The sequence below is a fragment of the Phalacrocorax carbo genome, chromosome 2, assembly GCF_963921805.1.
Source record: "Phalacrocorax carbo chromosome 2, bPhaCar2.1, whole genome shotgun sequence".
In the NCBI taxonomy this organism is placed as follows: Eukaryota; Metazoa; Chordata; class Aves; order Suliformes; family Phalacrocoracidae; genus Phalacrocorax; species Phalacrocorax carbo.
This window is the reverse complement of record NC_087514.1, coordinates 151,774,588-151,798,278: the sequence shown is the minus strand read 5'-3', so window position 1 is coordinate 151,798,278 and position 23,691 is coordinate 151,774,588. Positions and strand designations below refer to the sequence as shown.

Here is a 23,691-nt window from a genome sequence, read left to right as displayed (position 1 = left end):
TGTTGTGCGTGTCCTGTTAAGAGCTAGTGCAAAACTGATTGAAAACATAGCTTGTTTATTAAAGCTTGTGAGTTACCTGCCAAAATTACTGGTTTTGAATTCAGAAATAGAGCAAGTTTAACTTTTATATGGTGGTAAGAAGTTGATGTAGCAGTGTTACCTGTGGAGTAATCAGTGCACAGAACCACCTGCAGAGCAGAGTAACTAGTGGCTTATCAATCAAGTAGATGTGGGAAATCCAGCAGGGTATAATGATTCCTTACAGGAACATAACCCTCATGAAAATTTGTCTAGTGATGTGTCTTTGAGTTCTTCTTGCCAAGAAATAGGACTCTTACAAGGAAATACATCAGGTGGGGCAGATAATACATGTGAAGATAATTATCAAAAGCTTTGCTAGCTTGAATTCCAATAGGGATAATAAAAACAAAACCTTACCTATTTTTCAGGGCTTGTTAGAGTTGATACTAATGTGTTATGGTCTCAGAATACCATCTCCTAAACTTGTTTTCTTATTCAAAGTGCATTCAATTTTTATTATTATATTTGGGATACTGTAAAATAAAGCATTAGTACATTTGAATAATCAAAGGTAAAATTGTGGTGTATATATTTGTAAGTCATGTTTCTTCTCATGCAGCTAAACCTATCCGTCCTGGCCAGCATCCAGCAGCTTCTCCAACTCATCCAAGTGCAATTCGTGGTGGAGGTGCGTTCACTCAAAACAGCCAACCAGTTGCACTGCGTGGAGGTGGAGGACGGCAAGACAAAGTGTAAGTTGGTCTTGCGGGATTTTTTTAAATGTGTGATTAAACCACTTCGTACTAGTTTTATTACAGTTCATTCGGTGGCATAAAATCACTTCTTTTTGTTACAGAATTTTATCATTAGAGCAACAGTATACATGTACATCTGACTAATGCTGCAGCTGCTTTTGTTATAAAACTGGTATTTGTTGTAAAATGGTAGTTCTGGAGGTGTTCTGCTGGAGAGCAAAATGTGAAGACAGTCAGTTGGAGATAGTTACCAATCACAGCCAATAGCTACTGTTTGAGAAAGGAGTGGAAACTGCCAATTCCTTTGGCTTGCTAGTACCTTTTAAAATATGGTTTTCTTCAGAAAACATTAGTGATGAAATAAAAAATTACCCTTTTCTTAGGTGTTGTTTATTTTCTGTTCTTACTACAATTGCACACTGCTTCATGTGTAAGTAATTTGGAAGTATTTAACAGAAAAAGTCATGGCTTCATCTGGTAAATTTAAAATGTTAGCCTATTTAAAATACAGTTACAGTAATTACTATGTGCACTTATTTAAAAATGTCTCTAATCTCCTAAGGAATTATACATAGTCTGGTACGTAATATGTATGTTAAGTTGCTCACAGAATCATGTCTCTTGGTAATTAATATCTGCTCTGTAGTTGGTCTGTTGGTTGCCTAACAGTAATGCTTTGCTGCCTTCTCTGTCATCATCTTCACTTTTGAGTATTCATATAAATGTCTTCTAGGTGTTCCCTTAGTTGAGGTTATCTACATATTCAGTTTGAAAGTACTCCTAAAATTACTGTGTGGTGCTTCTCTTTTGAAGGGCTCCAGAGCAGCTGACGTTGACCTTGTTTCCGTTTGTTTCTTTTTATTAGCTGACTGACTTTTCAAAGCTTTCTCTCCAATTTAGAGGAAATCAGACTGTAGTACTACTTAGGGTACCTGGTTGTGTTCAGTAGTGTCTCTTGGTAAATAAGAAGTTGAAGTGATATGTACTTTAACCTTGAATAACACTTACCTTGAATGACCAGGGAGCTGGCAATTAATGGATTCTTGATTATGTTGATATGGTGAAATTAATCTTCATATAGATTGCCTTTGTAATCCAAGCAGCTATCTCAGATGTCCAATGTAGAGACATTTCAAGGTATGATTGACCCCATTTATTTAGCAAGAGTTTGCACATGCTCTGATGTTGCCTAGAATTCAAACTGAAGAGACCCTATTTAGTCTCATACTTCTTCAAGAGTACTTATAATAGTTGATGTAATCAGCAATAACTAACTAAACTTTGAGCTTGTATTTTGCTTTGGAGCAGAGCTTTCACTGGTGGTCCCCAGGGAATTTAAATAGATGTAGCACTTTCACTTCTGGACTGTTTGTAGATAAATCATGAAGGAGTGGAAAAGAGCTAATTATTGGCTAGAACCCCTTTTTAACAAACAAACCAGAAAACTCCCATGTAAATGCTCACAGAATCCCTTAAGCGGTTGTAAGGATTTCATATAATACTTCTAATGTCAGCATGTTGTCTGTTGCTGTAGAACCAAGCAGAGTTTATCACTTAGGCAGGAGAGTGGTTGTAACTTACTCCAACTTTCCTATCTTGTTTTTGGAAGAACCTGTCCCTTATGGAGGTAAAGGAACAAAACTTTCTGGAACTTTATTTTACTATTTAATATTAATTTGTTCTGAGCTTGTGAATACTGAGGTAGCCAGTATCATTTTTCTCTGTAGTAATCTCTGTTACGTGTCTGGTATGGTAGGAACATGACGTACTGTTTTACATTTGGAGACCACCATTTAACAATTATTGTGGAAACATTAAAGAAATACAGATGGTAAATTGTTATTTCCATGTGCAAATCAAACATTGTTAGGATGATTAGTGCCAAATGATCGCTTCATTCCCGTTTCATCTTCCCAAAACAACAAAGCAAAACTTTGCATCAGCTGGTAGGTGGTATCTAGACAGTTCTCACTGGTCTAGAAAAGTAGCAACAGTCATGGGAAATGGAGCTGGGCTATAATTAGTTTGTGTTTGTAATGTTTACTCCATTAAGGCAATCAAGAGCGGATACCCATTCAGTTTATCATGCTGTAAATTTGTTCGTAACAGTCAGCATTGCTTAAATGCTTTGCATTGTGTAATTTCTTATTCTAAAGCAGATGTTTTATTAGCACTTACCTGAGTGGTCTAAGAATTGGGCTCTTAAAGGCTATGTAAATAGTGAATATGGTCGATGTAAATGTAAATAACTTGGCTTTTTTTGGTTTTGAGGTATAAGCACTTAACCCTTTTTTTTCCTCATTTGCAGCTGCTGAAAAGGAGGATTGGATATCGTGTAGAGGGAGTCATTCCATGACAATAATCTCTCCCTTTGGGGACTGTAGGATTATTTTTTGAAAAATGTATAAATTATACCTGGCCTGTACAGCTCTTCCCCCTTCTACAAATTCTGCTAACTGATTCCCAAAAAAAACTAGAGTGCAATTTTGGCGTCTTGAAAAATGACATGTTACTTAAAGTGTAGCTCAGCTCTGCTCATTACACAGTTTGTCTTTCATGTCTTAAATTTAGCCTGCACTGTGCCAAGCTGAATGTACGTTGAAAAAAAATCTTAGTTCAAATTTCCTGGCTTAATTTGTGTACATCTTATTGTCTTAGGGAATGTGCAACAGTGTTCAAGTAGACTTTCATTTTTATCACTTCACATAACACTATGTCCCACTGAATTAGAACAGCACTCTACATTGCAGTTTTCTTCTGGAATGCCACAGAGAGCATTGCAACTAAATTTATTTGTACAGTGTAAGAATACTGAAGTGTGCTTATGACAACTGCCATAAGGCACTGCGATTGCTATGCCACAGAACTCGAGTTCAATATGAACAAGGCTGTTTGTTATCTGATTAAATGCCCGTTTATCGGGTAATTTAGAATTAAATATTGTACAGTAATAAGAGTAAACCTAAGTTTACAGAAAAGACTTTGGCAATGGATTATCCCATCTGTCCTGTTCTTGATTCTACACACAGTACAGTCTGGTGGAGTGAAAACATTCTGCTTCATTCTGATGAGCCTGTCTATCCATTTGTCTGTATCTGTGACAGCTCACTTTTGCTACTTTATAATAGTGAAATGAGCACAATCTAAAATGTAACTTGATATTCCACTACATATGCAGTACTGGAATTTCTGGCTAAATGTTTAACTTTCAATTAAAAAAAAATTCAGCAACTGGCCAATGAATTCAGATACACTAATAAAGGACACACCTTTTTAAAACCAATGTAGCTGGAAATCCCAGAGACATGTTTAAAAAAAAAAAAAGTGCTACCCTGAATTGTATTTGTAATCTGTTTGTAAGTAGGTATAAGAAATGTCCAAAGTAGTAGTCTTGAATATTTTTCTTCTCTTTGCAATAAAGTCCTGTAAAGTGGCTAACAAAATGAAACGGGTTTTTTGGTTTTGTTTTTGAGCTCCAGTACTCCCACTGAGCTGAATCTGGGTTTTAAAATTTTATAGTATAACTTGCTTAACTTATAGGGTTTAGCCACTATAATTTTTAGAACAGCCACCTTCTGGATAGAAATCAGTTACCAGGTCTTTGGGAAAGAAGGACCTTATTATTACTGAAAGAATTCAGTTAGCTTGGTACCACTTTGTGTGCTGGCTTGAATTTTTTGCTGGGTATTCCTCAGTTATTGTGGAAACAGTGGAGACTCTACGACTGTTCAGACAGCAAATCACTTTCAACTTTTATATTATAAATAGGCAAAATATTTATATTAGGATGGTGTATAGTCAGATTTTAGACCTTGAACCACTTTTTTCTACATCTGCAGTAGTCTGAATTTTTAATAGTTTGATGTTTAAAGGTTGAGTGTATCAGTCAAATCTCACTATTTGGAGTTTTCAGCCTTTAAAACTGTTTTGTTCATTGAGGCTGCCAAACACTCCAAACTTGCAGTTGTTTTAGAGCACGATTAAAGGCAGCACACTGAGGAGAGAAAAATAAAACAGCGCTATTTTGAATGAACTTTCTCATAATAGAAACAGCACTGTCTGTTAACTTTCTCAGTGTTAACTACAGGTTTTCAGACCTTCATTTGTTAATATGCAATCATAAAAACAAAAAAACCCCACCCTTTCTTTAAAGTACATTCAAATGAAGCAGGATTTTTTTCTCATGCCTGTGAATGGGGGTTTCATTCCTGTAGGGAATTATCATGGGTTTTGGTGCTGAAAACTGCTATGTTTAAAAGAACATAAATTAAATGGTAACTAGCCTGTAGCTCAGTGTACGTCGCCTTTTTATATTTAAACTTTTTTTAATTTTAAACCTTTTATGAAGTTTACCAAGAGCTGCCTCTTAAAATGTAAAAAAGAAAAAAAAAAAAAAAAAACAAAACACAAACCCCAACCTTTTTGTTTTCTGGTTTGGCTGTCGTAGGTCAGCCAGACAGGACAGTTACTGTTTTTTGTAAATGAAAATACTCAGTCTATATGGGGAATGTTCAACACTGCTGTTTCAACTTGCAGTCTTTGAATGGTTCTTATTTTTATGTTCCTCTAGATCATATTTTTTAAAAGATGGTTTAGGATAGGAACTTGGTGAAATAATATTTATTTCTGGTGAACAACTAAATTATTTACATAATTTAAATGCTGACTCACTGTTGTGTGTAACTCTAAATTTGACATGAGAGGACAAGTCTACCTGTGGAATATGATTTAACTTCCGTACACTTAAGATGCATTAAAACATTTGGTTTGGGGAAGACGCCATATAGTTTTAACTTACCTGCATGCTGTAAATGTATTTGTGTTTAAATAAAGAGAAGAAAAATCTTTGAACTTTGTGCATTTATTCAGTCTCTACACCTGTTTCTTAAATTGTCTCCATATATTTTTTTCACTTGAGAGGTTTCGTGACCAGTAATCTCTGTAAATTGCAATGTCTCTAACCTCTTATTCCAGTGCTTGTTAATACAAGTAAGCTATCCCACACACAAATTAATATTTAAGTCTTAGTCTTCAAAAGACTGTTCATGATGGAAAAAAACCACACTAAAACAAAAAACTTCCAAACCAATCAAAACAACAAAAAAAAACCCCCAACAGTTGATGCACGTGGAAATGTTCAGAAATTTATGACAGCTATGATATATGAGAACTTGAGTCCCTTCAATGTGGGATTACTTTGACCTCTCCTAAAGGCATATACTCTTGTGTAGTTCATAAATATGCCAACTTAATATCCAGTTTTATGGCTTCTCTTGGTTGTGTATGTTTTGTTTGTAAACACCAACTTCTACCCTGTCTTGGATACAATAAGTGACATACTTGAAAGAATTCTCCCTTGGTGTAGGGTGTAGATGTGAGTGTTCTTTCTCTCAAAGGAGAGATTGCCTTTTTCTTTTTGCTCAGAGCAGCTGTGGTGTTTCCAGTGCACTGATCTCTGTTACAGTGTTCAGCTGCTTTTTGAAAACTGACCTGAAAAACAAACCCAACCCCCCTCTCCTTAAGCTATGCCTACATGCAGTTATTTCTTAGCTGTCATCGGGAGTTATTGCTACATCCTGTTCATCAAGGAGTTTTTTTATTATTTTTTTAAATGGTTGCATTCTAGAGTAAGTTGAAGCCAGGTTAGTGACAACTATACTTTCTTCTTTCCTTGAGCAGAAGGAAATTTAAGAACTAGAGGAAATTGCCTTAATTCAGGCCCACTGGTAATCAAGGAACCAGAGACGCACTTGCATTCCACAATTGTTCTTTAAAATGAAACTTTGAAATGAAACAGCATAGAAGCTGATCAAGGGTCTTGGCACATGATGTGCATTTGATTTAGTTCCTGAGCAACTTAAGTCTTTAAAATTAGACTTTAAGATGTCTGCATTTTATCTGTTTTGGGATGCACGAAGCAATGGGATGACTGACTGCAGCGGTTCAGCCTGCAGGTCACAGATTCTGAAAACTACCGATTCATCTGTAGCACCTGATGCCTACTGTATTTTCAGCTTGAGCTGTAACTACTTGTGCTTTATGTACTTCTGGTTAGCCAGTGAAGGAGGGAAGTGAAATGGAGATCTTCTGTTCTGCCAGTCTGACAGAACAAACGGTTGGTTCAGTCCGGACCAAGAGCTCATCAAGCTAAACCTGCCTCCAGAGGTGCCAGATTTATGGGTTGCCCAGAAAACCAGTCAAACATGATGACTCCTTTTAATAGCCTTCTCTAGATGAGAGAAGTCTCACTTCAGGGGCTTTCCTGGGTATGGTGCGAGTTGTCTGTGTGGTGATGCTCAAAGGTATCCTTGTATCTGCATGCTTGGGCAGTGTTTGGAATCCATGGAAACCTGTCTTGGTTTCAGCTGGAAATGAATTCCCATGAGCTACCACTTCCTTCATGAACCTCTCTCTCGTTGTTTGAACTTGGCTTCTGCTGATTTGGTGACCCCCTTGTTCTTGTTTCAGAGGGATTAATCCCTTTCCAACACTCTGTGCCACCTGGACTTCTGTAGACCTCTCTCTCTTTCTCAAGACTCACGTTCCTTTCCTAGTAATCTGTAACAGTTGATTCTGCTTTTTCTAAGTACTATTGAACTGATGTTTTTTATGGAGCAATCTAGTTACGAGGCTGCAATCACCTGGATAATTTTCTCAGACAAAAGATTTAGCTAAATTTATAGAGCTTTCATATATAAATATATATTTAAAAAAGCATAAAGGAGGTTTGCCGGTACAGTGATGTAAAAGATCTCAGGAGGGAGAAATTGCATTTGCAAAACTGCTCAATAATGAGCTAATCTGATACTATAAAATATTTCATAGTGTATCCTATTAATGGAAGATGGCTCAGTCACACCAGTGAAGTGCTCACATTTGAATGGATCTGTGTCTCTACTAGGGGATGACCAACTCAAACCCTTTTAATTGCAGACAAGGGATGCTCAAAAAGGAAAGCTAATCTCCTTTCACTCTGAAGTTTTTATGCACGATGGCATGACCTGAAATTACTTCTCAAATTAAGAAAAAATATTATTACATCTCTGACGAGGAAAAACAGCAGTTACCTGCACTGATAACCCACAAAATGTTAAAGAATTAGTTTGTTCTGATGACTGGCGTGGGGTGGCTTCCCTCTTGAAGGAACCACGAAGTTGTAACATCAGTTTAGTAAGTATCAAAATTCACCACTACATTTAACATGTGCTATGTGCAAAACTGTCTCGGGTCACTTAAGTACATAACATAACCTTGCTAAATGACACAGAACACACATCTGGAAGGTGATTATTGAAGACTGATGGGTACATCAGACTCTTTTCCTGTGGAGTTTTGAGCTGATGAATCTTCTTGAACTCTCTACTGGACTGTTCATCATTTTATCTTTACCCAGTGCTTGCTGAGGGGAATCACAAATGAAGCGGGACTGGGCTGGGAGAGTGATTTGAGCTGCTAACTCCTTTTAGTGTTTCATTACAAAAGTTGAAGGTGCAGAGGGCATCAGTCAGCTAGGTTATCCAGTGTAACAGGGAGGAGAGGAAGAGTCACCTGAAGAAGAAAAATGCAAAAGAAGAAAAATGCATGCAAATGAGACTATTGTAATAGACCATATTTGGCCTATTTACCTTTGAAAAGGAAAATAAGAGGCTAATGACTATAAAGGGGAAATGAAAGGGTGTCATGTAGCATGGTGCGGCATATCTGCACCCCAGATACCTTTGAGGTGTACACTCCGGTAGAATACTCACTATAGGGTCTGTTGTGCTCTATGCAGTGGAGGCATGCTGGTATTGCTGATGGTTTCATCAACTGTCTTCTACACCTAAGGAAGTGTAATGTCCCTCCAGCAAGGACGGCAGCACAACCCACATTCTCCACATTCCTAAACCCACAAAACTGGGTGTGGAAATGGCTTGGAGGTGCCCCCAGGTCTGTGTGTCGGAGAGGTCCTTCCACAGCACATGTTGTGAGCAACGAGTACGTGTGAGCCCCTGTCCTGTTCCGAAAGTCAGCTCAAATTGTCTCCTGCAACCAGAGACGAATACACTTCACAGCTGATACCACCATATAGGAGACACCTGTGAAGTCACTTGCTGTTCCAAGTGGATGCTTGATTTGGCTTCTGTCAGCAGCAGCATCAAAAGTGTCTTAAAAAGTAAATTAGCTCAGCAAGGTGTAAACGTTGTGTTAATCCTGCCTGCTTATCGCCTCCATCAACAGATCTGTTCTGATCAGCCCAGGGGGTGTGATGCTGCTACCACAGGTGTTTTTACATGATCATTCAGCATCCTATTAACAAGTAGGTATTTGCAGACTATTTTGTGCTGGTCTTTTCCTGAGTGGGTGTAAATGATTCTTTAAATTCTTTTACTGCAAGAAATACCCTTCAGCAGAAACCATGACAGATCTTAGTCTGCTGCCCAGGAAAGCTCGTTTCAGCCGCAGCTTTCTGTGAGGCCTTGCTGTTTTTCGTGTCAGCTGCATGCGGCAGCCTGGTGACCCTCTGTGGGCTATAGGTCCTGGCTGCAGTGGGGACTGCAGCAAGGTGACTCCCTTCACGCTGCTGATGGAAGAGGGAAGCTCCTCTGGGAGAGGCTATCTTCTCATATGGGCTCTCAGAGCTGTGCCTTGTCTGGTTTCCACATACTGGTGGATTGTTTTGCAGAGGCAGCGCAGCTCTCTTTGCTCATGAGAGGTTAGATAGGAGTCCTGGTCCTGCCACTGCCAGCCGCAGTGCCCACCACCTTTCGCCTTGAGACTGGAGGTGTTCCCCCTGCCTGCCTTGGGACCCTGGCATGAGTGACTTGTCCATGTGCTGGAGGATGAAAGGAGCTGACTGCTTGTCCTGGAAGGAATTTGTATTCCTGATTTTACAGGTCTCTGTTTTCTCCTCTGTGAGGCCGCGTGCCACGTAGCAGGAGAGGAGCTGAAACATAGTTCCTCAAGTGGAAGAAATGCAGGCCAGGCTGTGGAGTAATAGTTTCGAGTTTGGTGTGTGGCACTTTTTAGGTCTGAAATTCAGCTTATGGTAAAAAAACATAGAGTTCTTCCTCTGTCATTGCTGATGTCTTTCTAGCTGCTCAGGAAAGGACTGTTTTGCCAATGAGCCAAGAAGATGATGCGAAAGTACGAGCCGCGCTCGTCACGTCACTACTTGGAGTAGTAAAACTGCCCAGCTAGGGTTGCAGTTTCAGCTACGCGTAGCCAGATACTAACAACCCAACACTAACCTACCCCTTGCAAACCCCTTCTGTGCGTGCTTTATGAACTCGAGACCTCCCGGATTGTGCGAGAGAAAGGAGGGGGCTGTCCCGGGGGAGCCGGCCCTTGTGCGCTGGGCTCCGCCGGTCCAGGGATCCCGTCGCTGAAGCGGCGGATCACCACCCCCTGCTGCCCGCCTTGCCCCGGGCCGCCTTTCCGCCCTCACCCCGCCGGCCCGCCAGGCCCCGGGCCCCTCGGCACGCTGCGGCGGGGCGGGGCGCCCCGCCAGGGGGCGCCAGGGGCGCGCGGGGCCCGGCGCGCGGCGGGCCCGCCTCCGTCAGCGGCGGTTGGTTTTCACTTCATCACCGCAAAACCCCGCTCGCGTGTGAGAGCCCGGGGCTCTTGTGCGTTGCTGCTTCCCCGCCTGTGCTTCCGTGTCCTCGCCCCACAAAAAGCTGCGTTTTCCCACACGGACTTGCCAGCAGGCGGGCCGCGGCGCCGCCGACTTGTCAGCTCACCAGCTTTCTTCGAGTCGCCAGGTGTTTTTCTTCCTTTAAAGGCGTTTATATTTTGTACAGGACCTTTCCATCCCACACACCCCCTCCCCATCTCTGATTTCAGAGGGGACACTTCACCGGTAACCGAAAAACTGTCTCCGGCCCGCTCAGCGCCGAGTACGCGGCAGCGGGGGCTGCCCCGGGCTGCCGGCCCCGGCCCGCCGCACGCAGCGCCGCGGTTCGCCGTTTCCGCCTGTCGTTGGCTCACGCAGACCCTCGTGTTCCCCAGAAGCCCGACGCCCTTCGCCGCAGGGCTGCTGCTCAGCCGCTTGGCTCCCAGCCCGTCCTGAAGCAGGTTTCCCCGTGAGGGAAAACCCTAGGGGCTTTCCTGAGGTGTGGTGTCGCTGCGGACTCCCCTGATGCATCACCTTTATAAAGTCACTTAAATAAAACCTGCAGAATTTGTACTTGTGCTACGCACTCAACTAGCACAAAGAAATGCACTGGGAGCAGCTCCCGTGTGTGTCCTTCTATATCATGACATGTAAAGCAGAGACTGTAAAACTCTTCCATCCCACAGAGCTGCGTACAGTTGAATCTTGATATTAAACTATTGTGAAAAGCTGCATAATATGATTCTGAATAAGTACCAGAATATTCTCCTAGGCATTTCCCACTTTTATTTAAACAATTTTTTTTTTTTGCAGGAAGGTACTCGGAAATGTCACAAAATTTGGTATCTTTATTTGAACTGCAAAATAACAATATAAAACGCAGAAAGTCAGATGTGTGCAGTGGGTAAATCATTATCAAATCCACTCATAAGTGAAGCTTTGAGACATTTTTGTATTTTTCTCTCATTTACAGCTGACTTGTCTCCATTGATCCACAGACACGAGCAGCACGAGAGAGGCAGGAAGAGTCATTCCTGATGAGAAATTATTGTAGAGGACTGTCAGTTTCCCTTGGCAGCCTGTACAATGGGCTTGCTCTCTCATAAATGCAGATAGCATTAAATTAATGTTTCATTCCCATGGTGACATACAGTGGCATCCAGTTCCAGCACGGGATAACTCAATGACAATATGGCAGCAAACAAGCACCTCGCCTGTTATGGGCTAATCAGAGATGCAGAGTGTTCAAATTGGACTCAAAGCATCTGTGTAGCATGGAGTGAGTTTATTAACCTGGAGACACACTGGTGAAAATGAGCTGGGAACTGGGAAATTAAAGAATGTGCATAAAAAAGAGCCAAAGCACATAAAAATAAGCATTAATACCTGTCAATTTTAACAATAATCTTCCTTCTACTTTTCACCCAGCTCTAAGCAGAACCTGTGCTGGAGCTGTCAGGGGAGAAATGTATCCATGCCTGAGTGCAGGAGAGTAGGTATTCATGGAGATGAAGAAGAGGATCCTTGTTTAGTATGCTTGGCTGATGAAGCTGGTAGAAATCAGGCTGCCGGTCTGGCAGTGGTGGAGTCTGGCTTTGTCATATTCTTTGGTCAGTGTGGCAATCTAGGATAAGGCAAGACTGTAGAGAACCAGACCCAGAGGTGTCTGGAAACCACTGCATGAAGGAGCTCCAACAAACAAGAGCAGAAACCCACAACAGAGAGACTCTAAGGGCCATTGAAGCCAAGAAGGGTGACCCGAGCCCTTCAGCATGCTGCCATGCTGCTGGGAAGGGAGCTGCTGGCTCTGAGGCCTCTGGTTCTCCTCTGCTGCTTTGGTCCCCTCTGCTGGATGCATAGCTGGTGGGCCTTCATTAGGCCCGCCAGTGAATGCATCTTTCTTTTGAATTCTTACTACATATGGGTGGATGCTCTAGAGGGAACAAGATACTGAGATATTGAGACAACTTGCAATGAAGGAGAGATTTTGCAAGGACAGGGAATTCAGCCTTCATTATTACAACTTGCCCCAGGGTTTTGTTCTGCACATCAGCAGTTCTGCAGGAGGGGAAGGATCGGCAGCAGCCTCTTAGAACAGAGGGTTCCCCTTTAGCTTGTGCTCAGCTGCTCGTGCTGCATGTTTCTGAAAGGCTATTTTGCTGCATGTATTCTCAATGAGAGCAATGCTTCAGTTAGTGCTTGGGATAAAATCTTACGGGTGCTAGTTGCTTTTTTCTTTTCATGAGATTAGTTATTTAAAAGCATCTCATTCATGTTCCCTAGAATTATTCTGAAGGTTCTCATCACACTTGTTTTTTTTCACTAATGAAAGCTCTGGGAGCCACATCTGGCATGTTTTATTGATCATAATCTCATGGCTGTAAGCTCATCTCGGTAGCTATAGCAACAGAACTTTTTTTTTCCAAATGTCAACGTAACTCCACAAAAAATGGAGTAAGGGGGAGCAGATCATTTAAATAAGTGAGCAGCTATTAACTCTTTTTTCTGTAACTAATTCTGAATTTTCTAATTTGAAACAGTAAATAATGGAGAGGAACAAAATCTTTTGACAGCTACATCTGCTGTGGAAGCTCATGAAAGAGAATAACATGGATGCACATGGTGTCTCGACAGTCCTTTTTTCTGGGTGTACGTTGCTCCCGTCCTCCGCTGGGCTGCAGGCATTACAGGCAGGCTGAGGGCATGGACCCTAGAGGAGTGGCACACCGAGCATGTCTTCGCAGCCCTCCCTCCACTACCCAGCCAGGCAGGGGTCGCAACCACTGCCCACAGCCACAGGACTTGCTCCAGCTCTCAGGGGCGAGAGGTGCTCCTGAAGTGTGACTAAGGGTTAGAGGTGAAATGATATAGACTGAAATTATAACTTCCTGTAAGTGTACTCTGATGCCTAAAGATCCCCGTGAGGTTGGCACCATCGAGTTGTTCTTATCAGAGATTTTCTCAGGTATGTCACCTCTGAGCCAGGGGACCTGCCGGTAACTTGGCCTGCATTGCTGGATGGCTCTTCCCTCAGCTTCCATCTCCAATGTTTGGCTCTGAGACCATTCAGAGCAGTATTTCTTCATCCTGCCTAATAGCAGCATCCTGCTAGCACTTGAAAACGGTGATGCTGGGACAGTCAAATGAAGCACTGGGTGGATGCTGTTGACTCCCATGCTCTCCCTTAGGGCTTTCCAGCAAGGCAAGCAGAGAACCGCCCTCAGCCTCCAGCCAGAGCAGAAAGTCAGATCCAGCTGTGTCTGCCTGCCTTTTTCAGGTCTGCAAGAAACTACATACTGGTATAAATGGTATTTCTAAAAAATTTCTACAGATTCAACCCTTGACATCATCTTTTCAGCAGCTGAAAAAAATAGCCCTTTGGAAGTGCTGGGGAGCACAGCCCTGAGAAAACTACAGAGGGCGAAGGGCAGGCTCCTTCCCTGGGGACCCCACCACTCCCCAAGTAGGTGCTGGAAACTGTTCCCATCAGCTCCCCAGTTGGGGATTAGTGCAAAACACTCCAATGGCCTTGATGTGTTCCCCCAACTGGCGCTGTGTTCCCCAAGTCCCACTCCTGGTGTGGGAGGTCGTGCTGGGGTGCGCAGCCTCAGGCAGGTCTGAGGTTCTTGGCAGCACCCCACAAAGGACCTATATTTATTACTATTATTGAAATCAAGCTTGCCGCTGGAGGGCAAGTTATCCGGGGGCTCTGCCGCTCTAAGTGTCACCTATTTGACCCCCACTTCTGTGCATTCCTCCTCACCACAGCCCCGCCAGCAATGCAGCACGAGGCTCTCCCTGCAGATGCCCTTTCTACCCAACAAACCCTGTAGATCAGCCTCTTTAAATCCTGCTCAAAAAACAGAGTGGCTTGGGTTTGGGGGTTTTTTTTTCCAACATCTTTCCTGGGTTATGTTAAATATCCATCCATCCCATCAGATGGCTGCAGCCAGGCATGAGTGGCTGGGGCAAAGGCGGATGTCTATGTCCTGGCCACTTCCACCCGATCACAGCCCTTGCATTTTTTCCCCGTGCAGATGGTGCAGCCGCTCATGCGTGTTAATCCCAGCGCCAGGTCACTGAGCGGGAACAAGGCGAGAATTGTTCCTCCGGAGGCCGGGGGAAATCGGGAACGCAAGGCATGGGAGGGGAGAGGAAAGACGTGCCGCATCCCAGACAGTGGCAGGGGGTGAGTTGTGTCTCCATTTCACTCTGGGTAATACCAAGGGCTGGTTGCTGAAAGAGATGCTGGAAGAGATGCCTTGTTGCCGCTGTATAAAAGGGTGAGTTGGCACGGGTTGGCGCTGACTTGGTGAAACATGTTTCCCCTGTGCTGCACCCACAGAGCACCCTGGGGAAGGAGATAACCATCAGGAAAATATGTAGCTACAGTGCTGCCAGGGATTTGACGCAGCAAAATACTTCTGCCGTTATCGGTTTCTGCTGGTTGAAGCGCACCTCCCTGCCAGGGCAGGTCCCTTGCTGCTTTAATGCTTAGAAATTCAGTGAGGCGAGGTGGTGGGTACAACGTCAGCAGAAAGGACCAGTCTGCCTCAGGGTTAAGGATGGGCTTCACGATGCCCTGCTTCAAGTTCAGCTGGTTGAGTGCACCACTGTGAGAAGTTTGCAGTTTTGTATGGTGAGAGCAGAAATAGAAGATTAAAGTACATCCATATGAGTAGACAAAACCAATGTGGCTGGAGAGTTCAAAGAGAAAATGGCTCATGTGTTTGGGGGAAAGTTGAGGGGATTTTTTCAGGGAAGTGGGTGTTGTGTTGGGCTGGAAAGGAATAAAGGTTTATAGAGCTTTTATTTCCTCAACTTCATTTCTTCCCCTGTCCCCACATTTCCCAAATGCTATCCCAGGAAAAGCCTTTCACCTCAAGCAAATACTTTATCATATTAGCATAACCTAGGGCCTCTAACAGAGCGGCAAGAGTTTGCCTGCTGCTGTTACTAGCAATGGGCAGCATCACTGTCAGGATTATGAACAAAAACTCTAGTGTGTTCATGGGGAAGTTTTGGACTCATATAGACCTTCAATATTTTAGAAAAGATTAATGGAGACCACCTTTTATTTTAATTCCTGTTGTCTCTCAACAGCAGTGCAGATTACACATCACTGCACACATCTAAGATGAGCCTGAGACAACTTCGTAACCCAACATTTAGGTGTACTTACAGCAACCTGCCCTAATCCTGAAAGGATCTAGTTCTGTTGCCTCCTGCTTTTCCACACCCAAAGTCACCAAAGTCCCTACTCATCTGCCGCTGCAGAAGTGCATAGCTCCTCAGCCTCCCCACAGCCTGTGCCCTGATGGGTGTCGTGGTGTGGGGGCGCATCTGACAGGCTGTCTCACAGCTGGGGCAGGGGAAGGTACTGAGCCCTCTTACACACAAGTGGGGAGATCTGTGGCCGCAGCCTCCGTGGGCACTAGTGACAAGTAGGTGCCACAGGTCTTGGTGGCAGGGAACGTGCTGCAGGGAACATTTCAGCATTTGGTATTCAATAATTATAGAAGCGAGGATGGGAAAGGGCTATTCCACCTCTGCTGGTGAGTGGTGACCTCTAGACCAGACGCTCACGCTGACCTGACCCAATAAATATTTCTGGACTATGTAAAAAAAGGGAGAGCTTCAGCAGGTGGAGCTGTGAGGGCAGCCAGAGCCTTCAACTGCCCTTGGGTGGCGGAAGGGGCTGGACCAGGTTTTCCCACGTCTTTGCTGACTGTTTTAGCCACTAAACCAGTCAGTGAAAGTAGCAGCAATGAAAACCAAACCCAGCACCTAAATGAACCAAAACAGAAAGTCATGATTCATGTATGGGTCTACAGAGAGGATTCCCTACTCCCACTTCCTATATACTTCAAAGAGCTGAAAAACCTCCCCTGTCTTTTTTAAAAGATGGAATTAGAAAGAATATTTGCAAGGAAGTGTTTAAGCCCTCACGGGGAGCAGGGCTGGGCTTTACCCTCCCCAGCAGCTATTCCAGTGGCTGCCTGGGGCATGCTGTGCTCCCTGCACTGGCTTTTCATCTTGTGGGTAGGCACCTACCTCTTCTGTGTCCACTGTGTAATTGGGCTATTATGAATGCCAGCCGAAAAGTTAAACATTGCAGGGTGCTATTGCAGCCTAAATCATCCTATGCCTGTAGTCTGTGTTTGTAGCTACTTGTGTGTGATGATTGTAGCAGGATTGTTTTCTAGGCTTGGAGCCTGAAAACGCCGGAGAGAGAAGGAGAGCAGGGCAATGCATTTAGCAGAGGAGTTAGGTTTATCTACTGTATATATTACTGATAAGATAATTTGTTTTTGACTCAGTCAGTGTTCATTTAATACAGGTGCATTAACAAATACTCATTAAAGTCAGAGAGAAGCTGACTGCTGTCTAATACACCAAATACCTGAACCAATTCTCAGCACTACCCAATGTATGTGGTACTTATTCAGGTGTGTGTATATATATATGAATACATATGTATGTGCACATAAATGTGTGTGAATTTATGCATGCATATGTATGTTTGGATTTCTTATTCCTCGAGACAGTTCTGCTCTGCTGATCCTTTGACACAGAGACAGCCTTGCAGATGCTCTCTGGTTGAAATGACCTAATTCGGTTTAGGCCATGAACGTGGGGTTAGGCAGGGCCACTCTCTGCGGCACATGCAGGCTCAGCCCATGCAGCCTGAAGTCACCAGCAGCCCCCCCAGGCACTGGGGGGGCTCTGGACGGCGATCTCCCCACTCCAGGGAGCAGAGCAGCCAAGGCTGAGCATCCCTCTGGCCAGCAGGAAGGGAGCAGCTACCCTGCCCCAGCAGGGCATTAGCTGCATAAACCAGCTCGGTGAAGATTGGGCTTGGTGTCAAGTATCAGAAAAGCTCGCATTTTATTTAATACGGCCACTTCCAAGGCAGAGCCTGAGTTGGCAACGGTCCTGCATTGCGGCCCCCCCTGCTGTGAACTTGCTGCCGCTCCGGAGAGCACAGTGAGCGCTCACTAAGACGCACACGGTGCCTTGAAAATGCAGCGTGTCATCCTAACGCTGCGGCTGGTTGTACTGCCATTGCTGGTGGCAGCAAAGCACTGGCTGCTTGTGCCAGGCAGGCCGAGGGACAGCCAGCAATTCAGACACCTCGCTGTACAGCAGTGTCAGTGGCTGCCACCACTTCTGCACCGGGGCAGGGGATGGTGGTAGGAAGCTGCTTGCTGCCACCTCTCTTTCTGCACAAGCATCCTCGGAGCATCAGTGAAGTGGAAGGTGTTGTCCTGTACTCTGATTTGCTTGGAAAATGATATGTCACTAAATATTGACTCACTCTGCAATGAGACTAATACTTTCCGAACAGCTGCAGGTCTCTCCTACCCTCTAAAATATTCTTGGGGGGGAGTGACGTGGAATATGTTCTCCTCTGAAATGTTATTTTCATTTGATATGTGTGCCGAGGCGTGTCCAATACTGTCACTGAGGTTACCCCGGAGTGTCACGTGTTGACACTCTGTACACTTCATTTCTGTAATGACAATTCTTAATGCTAAACATTTCAAACTATCTTTAAAAAGGAAAAGCAGACAAATGAACATTGGGAAAGTCTTGCCTGAGACAGGGGAAAACAGGTCCTAGGGGAAAACTGTTTTTATTGCTTTTAGTTTATGAAACACTTCAGAGGTCAGACTTCTTTTCTGTGTAAAGATCACACATGGGGGTATGGAATGATTTTCTGAAAGTCTCATAATATGTTAGTAGCAGAGGTAGAATATCTGTTATTAACTAGGCATTAAATAATGTTAATAACTAAGTTGCTGATGGATGGGATGGGGTGGTAGGGCTGCGTTCAGACTAAAGCACCTAGCTCTTAATCTGCCTCTTAAACTGCTCTGAAACAGACTCAACATCTTGCCTGTGCCTGTGCGATCCAGCTGTGCTCGCTGAGCTGTGTCCTGTCCCTCCCTATCTGCCCTTGCAAGGGAGGGCAGGCCTTTGCCCACAGGAAAGGGAATTTACAAGAAAAAAAACCAAACCCCAGGAGAGGGCATTGTGCTTTGAAAGGAGCCAGCCTGCTCACTCGCTCCCCAGTGACTCACATCCCTGGTGGCTGTGAGCAGCAGCCACGGCATGAACCTGAACCGGGATGTTGACGGATGCCACGGGCAGCCGTGGGCACGTTGAGAATGAACGGGAGGTTCGGGTCTCGGGTAGCAGGGCTCTGGCACACATCGCTGTTCCTGTCGCGAAACAGGCACCCACCAGCCTCGATACGGGCACTTAGGGACACAGCGTTAGCTTTGGAGGTGCTTTTCGAGTGCTGCTGGCTGTTTGCAACAGCGTCCGGGGCGAGACCTGTGCGAGAGCCGTACCCTTCATTGCCGTACGGTTCGGTAACTGCAGAGGTGCGGGGGGAGGTTTGCGGGAGGAGGCGCTGAGCGGGGAGGAGCCCGCGGCAGCGGGTGCTACGAGGCGCGGTGACGCAGCGAAGCGTGCTGCCGCCCGAGCCGCCCTGCTGCAGGCGTGGGCCGGCGCTGGCCGCCTCGCTCCCTCCTGGAAGGAGTCTCTGCGGCTCTTCCTCTTTAAAAATGATGAAATGAGGTTGTTCGGGGGAGTATTATTTGTACTTGTATTTCACTAGATAAACCTCTGAGCTGGGTGTGATGCCAGGAAAGGTGTGAGGTTAACAAGTCAGGGTGTCAAAAATCCCTTCTTCCTACCTGACAAAAGCATGTCTCACACCATGAAATGGGTATGTACCTCAAGCTGGCCCTCAGCCCTTTGCTGGCACTACTTGCCTAAGATTCCTTGTAATTTTATACTTCTTGAATGACTGGCTTGGATAGATCAAATCTTTGATGTGTTCTTACCAACCCTGTGTGTGCAAACAGGAGGAAGTATAGAAGCACTCATCAGGACAACAGTAATTAGTTGCAACTTCTGAGCTGAAATGCACAATTAATGCTGTGTCACATGCCGAGTACCAGTCATGCAATGAGGGCGTTGTAATCACCATTAGGAATTCCAGAGTTTTAGGGCAAAAATCCTGCTCAGCTTGTACAAATTGTCCTGGGCAGTATTAATCCATTGTGCAGCATCAGGCAAGAGGGACTGATCTCCAAAGAGACAACAGTTCCTCTGTCCTGGAGCACATCTCTGGGTGATAAAGTAACCCTGAGCCCAGGTGGAGCCAGCTCTTTCCCTGCAAAAGAGAGTCAATGAATCCTGGAGGTCCTCCTGCTCACCTTTCCTTGCTTGAAGTCTCCTCCTATGCAACCTCCAATTGCTCCTTCCCTCCTTCATGAGCTTCTCCCATTCCATGGAGAGCGAGGAGCAAATGTGCAATGGGAGGCCCAAGGCTCCAGCCCGCCAACCCATTGAAGAGGAAGAGGACAGTGGTGGCAGTGCCGGAGCAGCACTTCCCTCCACCACAGTCACCACCAGGTTATGTGAGTATTGCACACACCGGCAGTGAGTGTCTCTCCTTGCCGGCACCGGGCATGAAACCTCCTCACTTGTCTTTCACACACAGAGCGTGGAGAGCCCTGCAGGCCCTGTGCTCTGCTGTGCCCGAGGGGCTTGAAGCCTGAGAGCTTCACAAAAATGATGTCTTCTTGCTCTAGGAGTCAAACACAGCCAGGTTTACAAATGCCAGCAGCCCTTACCTGCTGCTTACCTGGTTTGGGGAACAGATCTCAGACTCACCTGTGCCATTGGAGATGTGTGACCAAAACTGATCCGTGCCTGCCTCAGCGCCTGCCACTCAGCAATGCTGGCCACTGAAACCGCCGGGTTATGCAGTTTGTCCGTGGGCATCCTACCTCTATGACCATACATCCAAAATACCTGTCCCCGATCTGAGGCACCTTTGAAATGACTATGCTTGTGAGTCATCTACCAATAATATTTGCCATTGCAGATGACATCCTGAAGGACAGCACTGCCTGGCTGATGCCACTGCATTCGTCCTCTGGTCCTTTCAAAGGTTTCTGGCATCACAGGGACACTGACAGATGTGTATGGTTTGGGAACCCAAGGTGGGATTTCCTGGCGTTTGGGTTTTCTCAGTAATGGTGAATGCTGGGGTGTTTTTGTAGTCACCCCCGAATGCAGTGAAAGGCCAGATCAGCTGCATACTGAACAAGGAGGGGACAAACAAGTGGTGTCCCCACTGAAGCTGAAGTTTAAAATCACTCCGCTTTTAATATGCTAAGGCACTTAATAAAAGAGGAAGCTTGGTGCCGGTGCAGTCGGCGCTGCCGCGTGCCTGTCAGAGGGAGAAGAGGGAGGGGGACAGTGAGGTCCCCAATATCCCCATTAGCATTGCTCCTGCTCTTTCTTTTTGGTTTTCAAGAAAGCAAACTTATTTTTTCACCGAATGCTTGCCGCCTCTGTACCCCAAACTTCTCATGGCCTGTTAACTGTTTTTCCTAAGCATTTGGAACTAAATACTGCTTTCAGACCAGTCCCCACGCCTTGCTGGTACTGCTGGATCCGCTTATTGAGCCTTCTGCCCCCGATGGTCGTCTCAAAATATTTACTGCTCCCACTTTGAATAACAGGAGATTAATTTAATTCTGCATCTTATTCACATAGTAATTGTTATTAAATCTGAATCCTGATGCAGTACTATCAAGCAGCTTCTACCAGCTGCTACAGTGGTAGGGCCTGATCCAAGATTGCTGATTTCTTTCATTTTGTGGAAGTAGTGCAGGACTCAGGAAGAACCAGATATTATTTTCACTGCAGACTTTCCACAGGTCACTAAACCGATGCCTGCAAGTGCCATTATTATTCTGAACAGGGAGGCAGCCCCATCCCAGCGTTATGAACTGGTTTGAGAAAATGACTGATTTTTTTCAGTTCAGCAGCTGAACCAAAATGCTAATAAAAGAAACAGAGATCAGAGTGAGCATTATGTAAAATTTGCAGGTGTCTCTTTTAGGTTAAAAAAGCTTTCTCTGCATAAACCATCACACCTGACCCAGAGCAAAACATTTTCTTTCCTTGCATTTATAAAAACAAAAATTAGGAGAGGCTCCATACACAGATCTATTCCTACACGCCCAGGTTTGCTCCTCACACAGCAGGCGGGAAAGATGGCAAAATAAGGGAAATTTAAGCCCACATCTGCCATTTAGGGTCAGTGGAGACGTCCCTGGCGCGGGCTGGCCCAGAGGGGTTGAGGACAACAATATATTTGAAGGCCAAATGCTTTGGGAGAGGCAGTTGTTCCTCCCGCCCTTCTCCTCCCCCCCAGCAGGTTTCCAGGAAATCATGTGAATAAAAGCCTTTGTAAGGAGAAAGGAGCGAGGGTCACGGAGACAAGCTGGAGAGGACGATGCCAGCCAGCACCACCCTGAAAAGCCCTCCCTCAGAAAGCAGCTGTGCCCCCATTGTGCTGGGTGAATGACAAGGCTCTGCCAGGATGTCACACTGACCCAAAGCAGTGCCGCTGTGTCCAATTGACCAATAAATCATGTCTTGTTCGGGGGTGCTCTCCTGAACAGCTGGCCAACTGCTGCTCGTTGGCTAGGCGCTCCCTAATGGGTAAGGTTTCATCCGGAGTAGAGCTGAATCTCTGATGCCTAGGGATGAGTGCTTTCAGGGGTGCAAACGGGAAGAGCCTGCAACTGAGCGAGACCAAGACCATCCTGCATCATCCCCCCCACCCCGTAGTGGGGAGAATTGTCACCAACAATTAGTCATGTTTTTTGGGGGGATTTTTTTTCCTATAAATAACTATTTGAGTCAAATTTATGAACAGTTTTGGGATGACTGAATTACTTTTGGGGAAGAATTTGCAATTTCCTTCCAGGAAACTGCTGAGATCTACCTGTTAATTACTATTAGCAGCCCTGAGGAACCTTTGGGCAGGTGGAGACCATGTAGAAGAGACAGAAGTGAGACAAAACATTTTCCAAGCAAAGATATAATTAGGGATTAGAGAGACTGATCCTACTACATAGTATAATTAGGAGATTATGGTGTGGCATTGGCCTGGATTAGACTTGACAGAAAAATCTCTATCCTGCTATATAAAACCCTCCAGGTTTTGTAATGGAAACCTGTAACCAAAAGGTTGTCACTGTCTTAAATCCATGTCCTGCAGCAGCCTCGTGCTGCTCAGGCTTGCATGTTGAGGACTGAATGGAAACTTGTGTTGTCTCCTGGGTTAGAGGCAGGGAAACCCCTGGTGGGAGGTGACCACCAGCTCCGTCTGCTGCTTCCCCTTCCCTGCAGGGACACTGGTCCCAGCTGAGGCTCCTCTGGTGTCCCCAGCCCTCCCTGGCTAAGCCTTTCTCTGAGCCCCTCCTGGTTATCAGCAGCATGGGGCAGTGGGCTTAAGGCCCCTGCTCTGGCTTCTGGGCAGGTTCCTGCTGGCATCTCCCCTAGAATTTGGGAAAAAGCCTGAAGGGCACCTGCTACCCACCCCCAGCCCCAGGCATTGCGGGGGAGGACAGAACTGCTCCCTTACGTGGTAAGTGGGGCCAAGGAAGGCACCCTGTGGGAGAGAGGGAAAAACCCACCCATGCACAGCCCCAGTATCACAGAGCTCTGCATCAGCCAAGCCAGCCCCTAAATCAAATGAACACAAATAAAATTGTGAGAATCAGCTACACAGATTACATTCCCTTACCTCCTACCCTAAAGCATTTCTAAAATCAATAACTAAAAAACCAAAAAATTAAATCATCCCTCTAAATGGACCCCCAGTAACACAGGCTTGGTGTGCTCTTGGTACATGAGTTAATTAATTCATGCTATACATCAATAAAACACTCCAGTGAAGCACCCCACAGCTCAAGCAGTAAGAGTGACGCTGCCATTCAACTGCAGTCTTTTTTGTGGTGCCCAGAGCCATAGATTCCCCGCAGAAGCAGGGGAGTGGGGAAGCACGGTGCCCACCCCCAGCTCCGAGCACTTTGCCATGGGCTTCTTTGTCACACAATATGGTTGCAGCAGCAAGGCTGCCCAGTTCCCATGGCATCTTCTCTCCCTGTACCACTTCTTTCTTTTAGCTAGTATTAATTCTTCAGCTCAAAGCCACTTTTTTTCTGTGTTATACCTATTATTTGTTCAAGGCAGTATAGACTGTAAACGTGAACAACTCTGAGTACTTAATTTCCCTCACTATATACTCTCCACCATGCAGGTGGATAGTAACATAATGATCTGCGTCTTATGGTCAATTAGCAAGAACAAATCCATGGATGAAACATACGGGACCAAAGCCCGGTGTGAGAAGGCCCTCCAGCCTCTGCACATCCATTTCCTGTTTCTCTTTCTGATGCTCAAAAATCAATGTATAGTAAAGTTTCAACAGCCTTTGCATGT

At 45.1% G+C, this 23,691-nt stretch overlaps 1 protein-coding gene across 2 annotated transcripts in view; it reads left to right on the top strand.

Annotated features, from left to right (window-relative positions):
- The window catches only part of KIF5B (kinesin family member 5B), a 36,589-nt gene extending 30,962 nt beyond the window's left edge, over positions 1–5,627 (top strand). The window contains exons 25-26 of one of the 2 annotated variants that reach the window (XM_064444923.1): positions 641–773; positions 3,085–5,627. In XM_064444923.1, the coding sequence (XP_064300993.1) occupies positions 641–773; positions 3,085–3,091 (140 nt within the window). In that variant the 3' untranslated portion in view covers positions 3,092–5,627. The other variant, XM_064444922.1, reaches the window with a different exon arrangement.
- Positions 5,628–23,691: the final 18,064 nt, after the last annotated feature.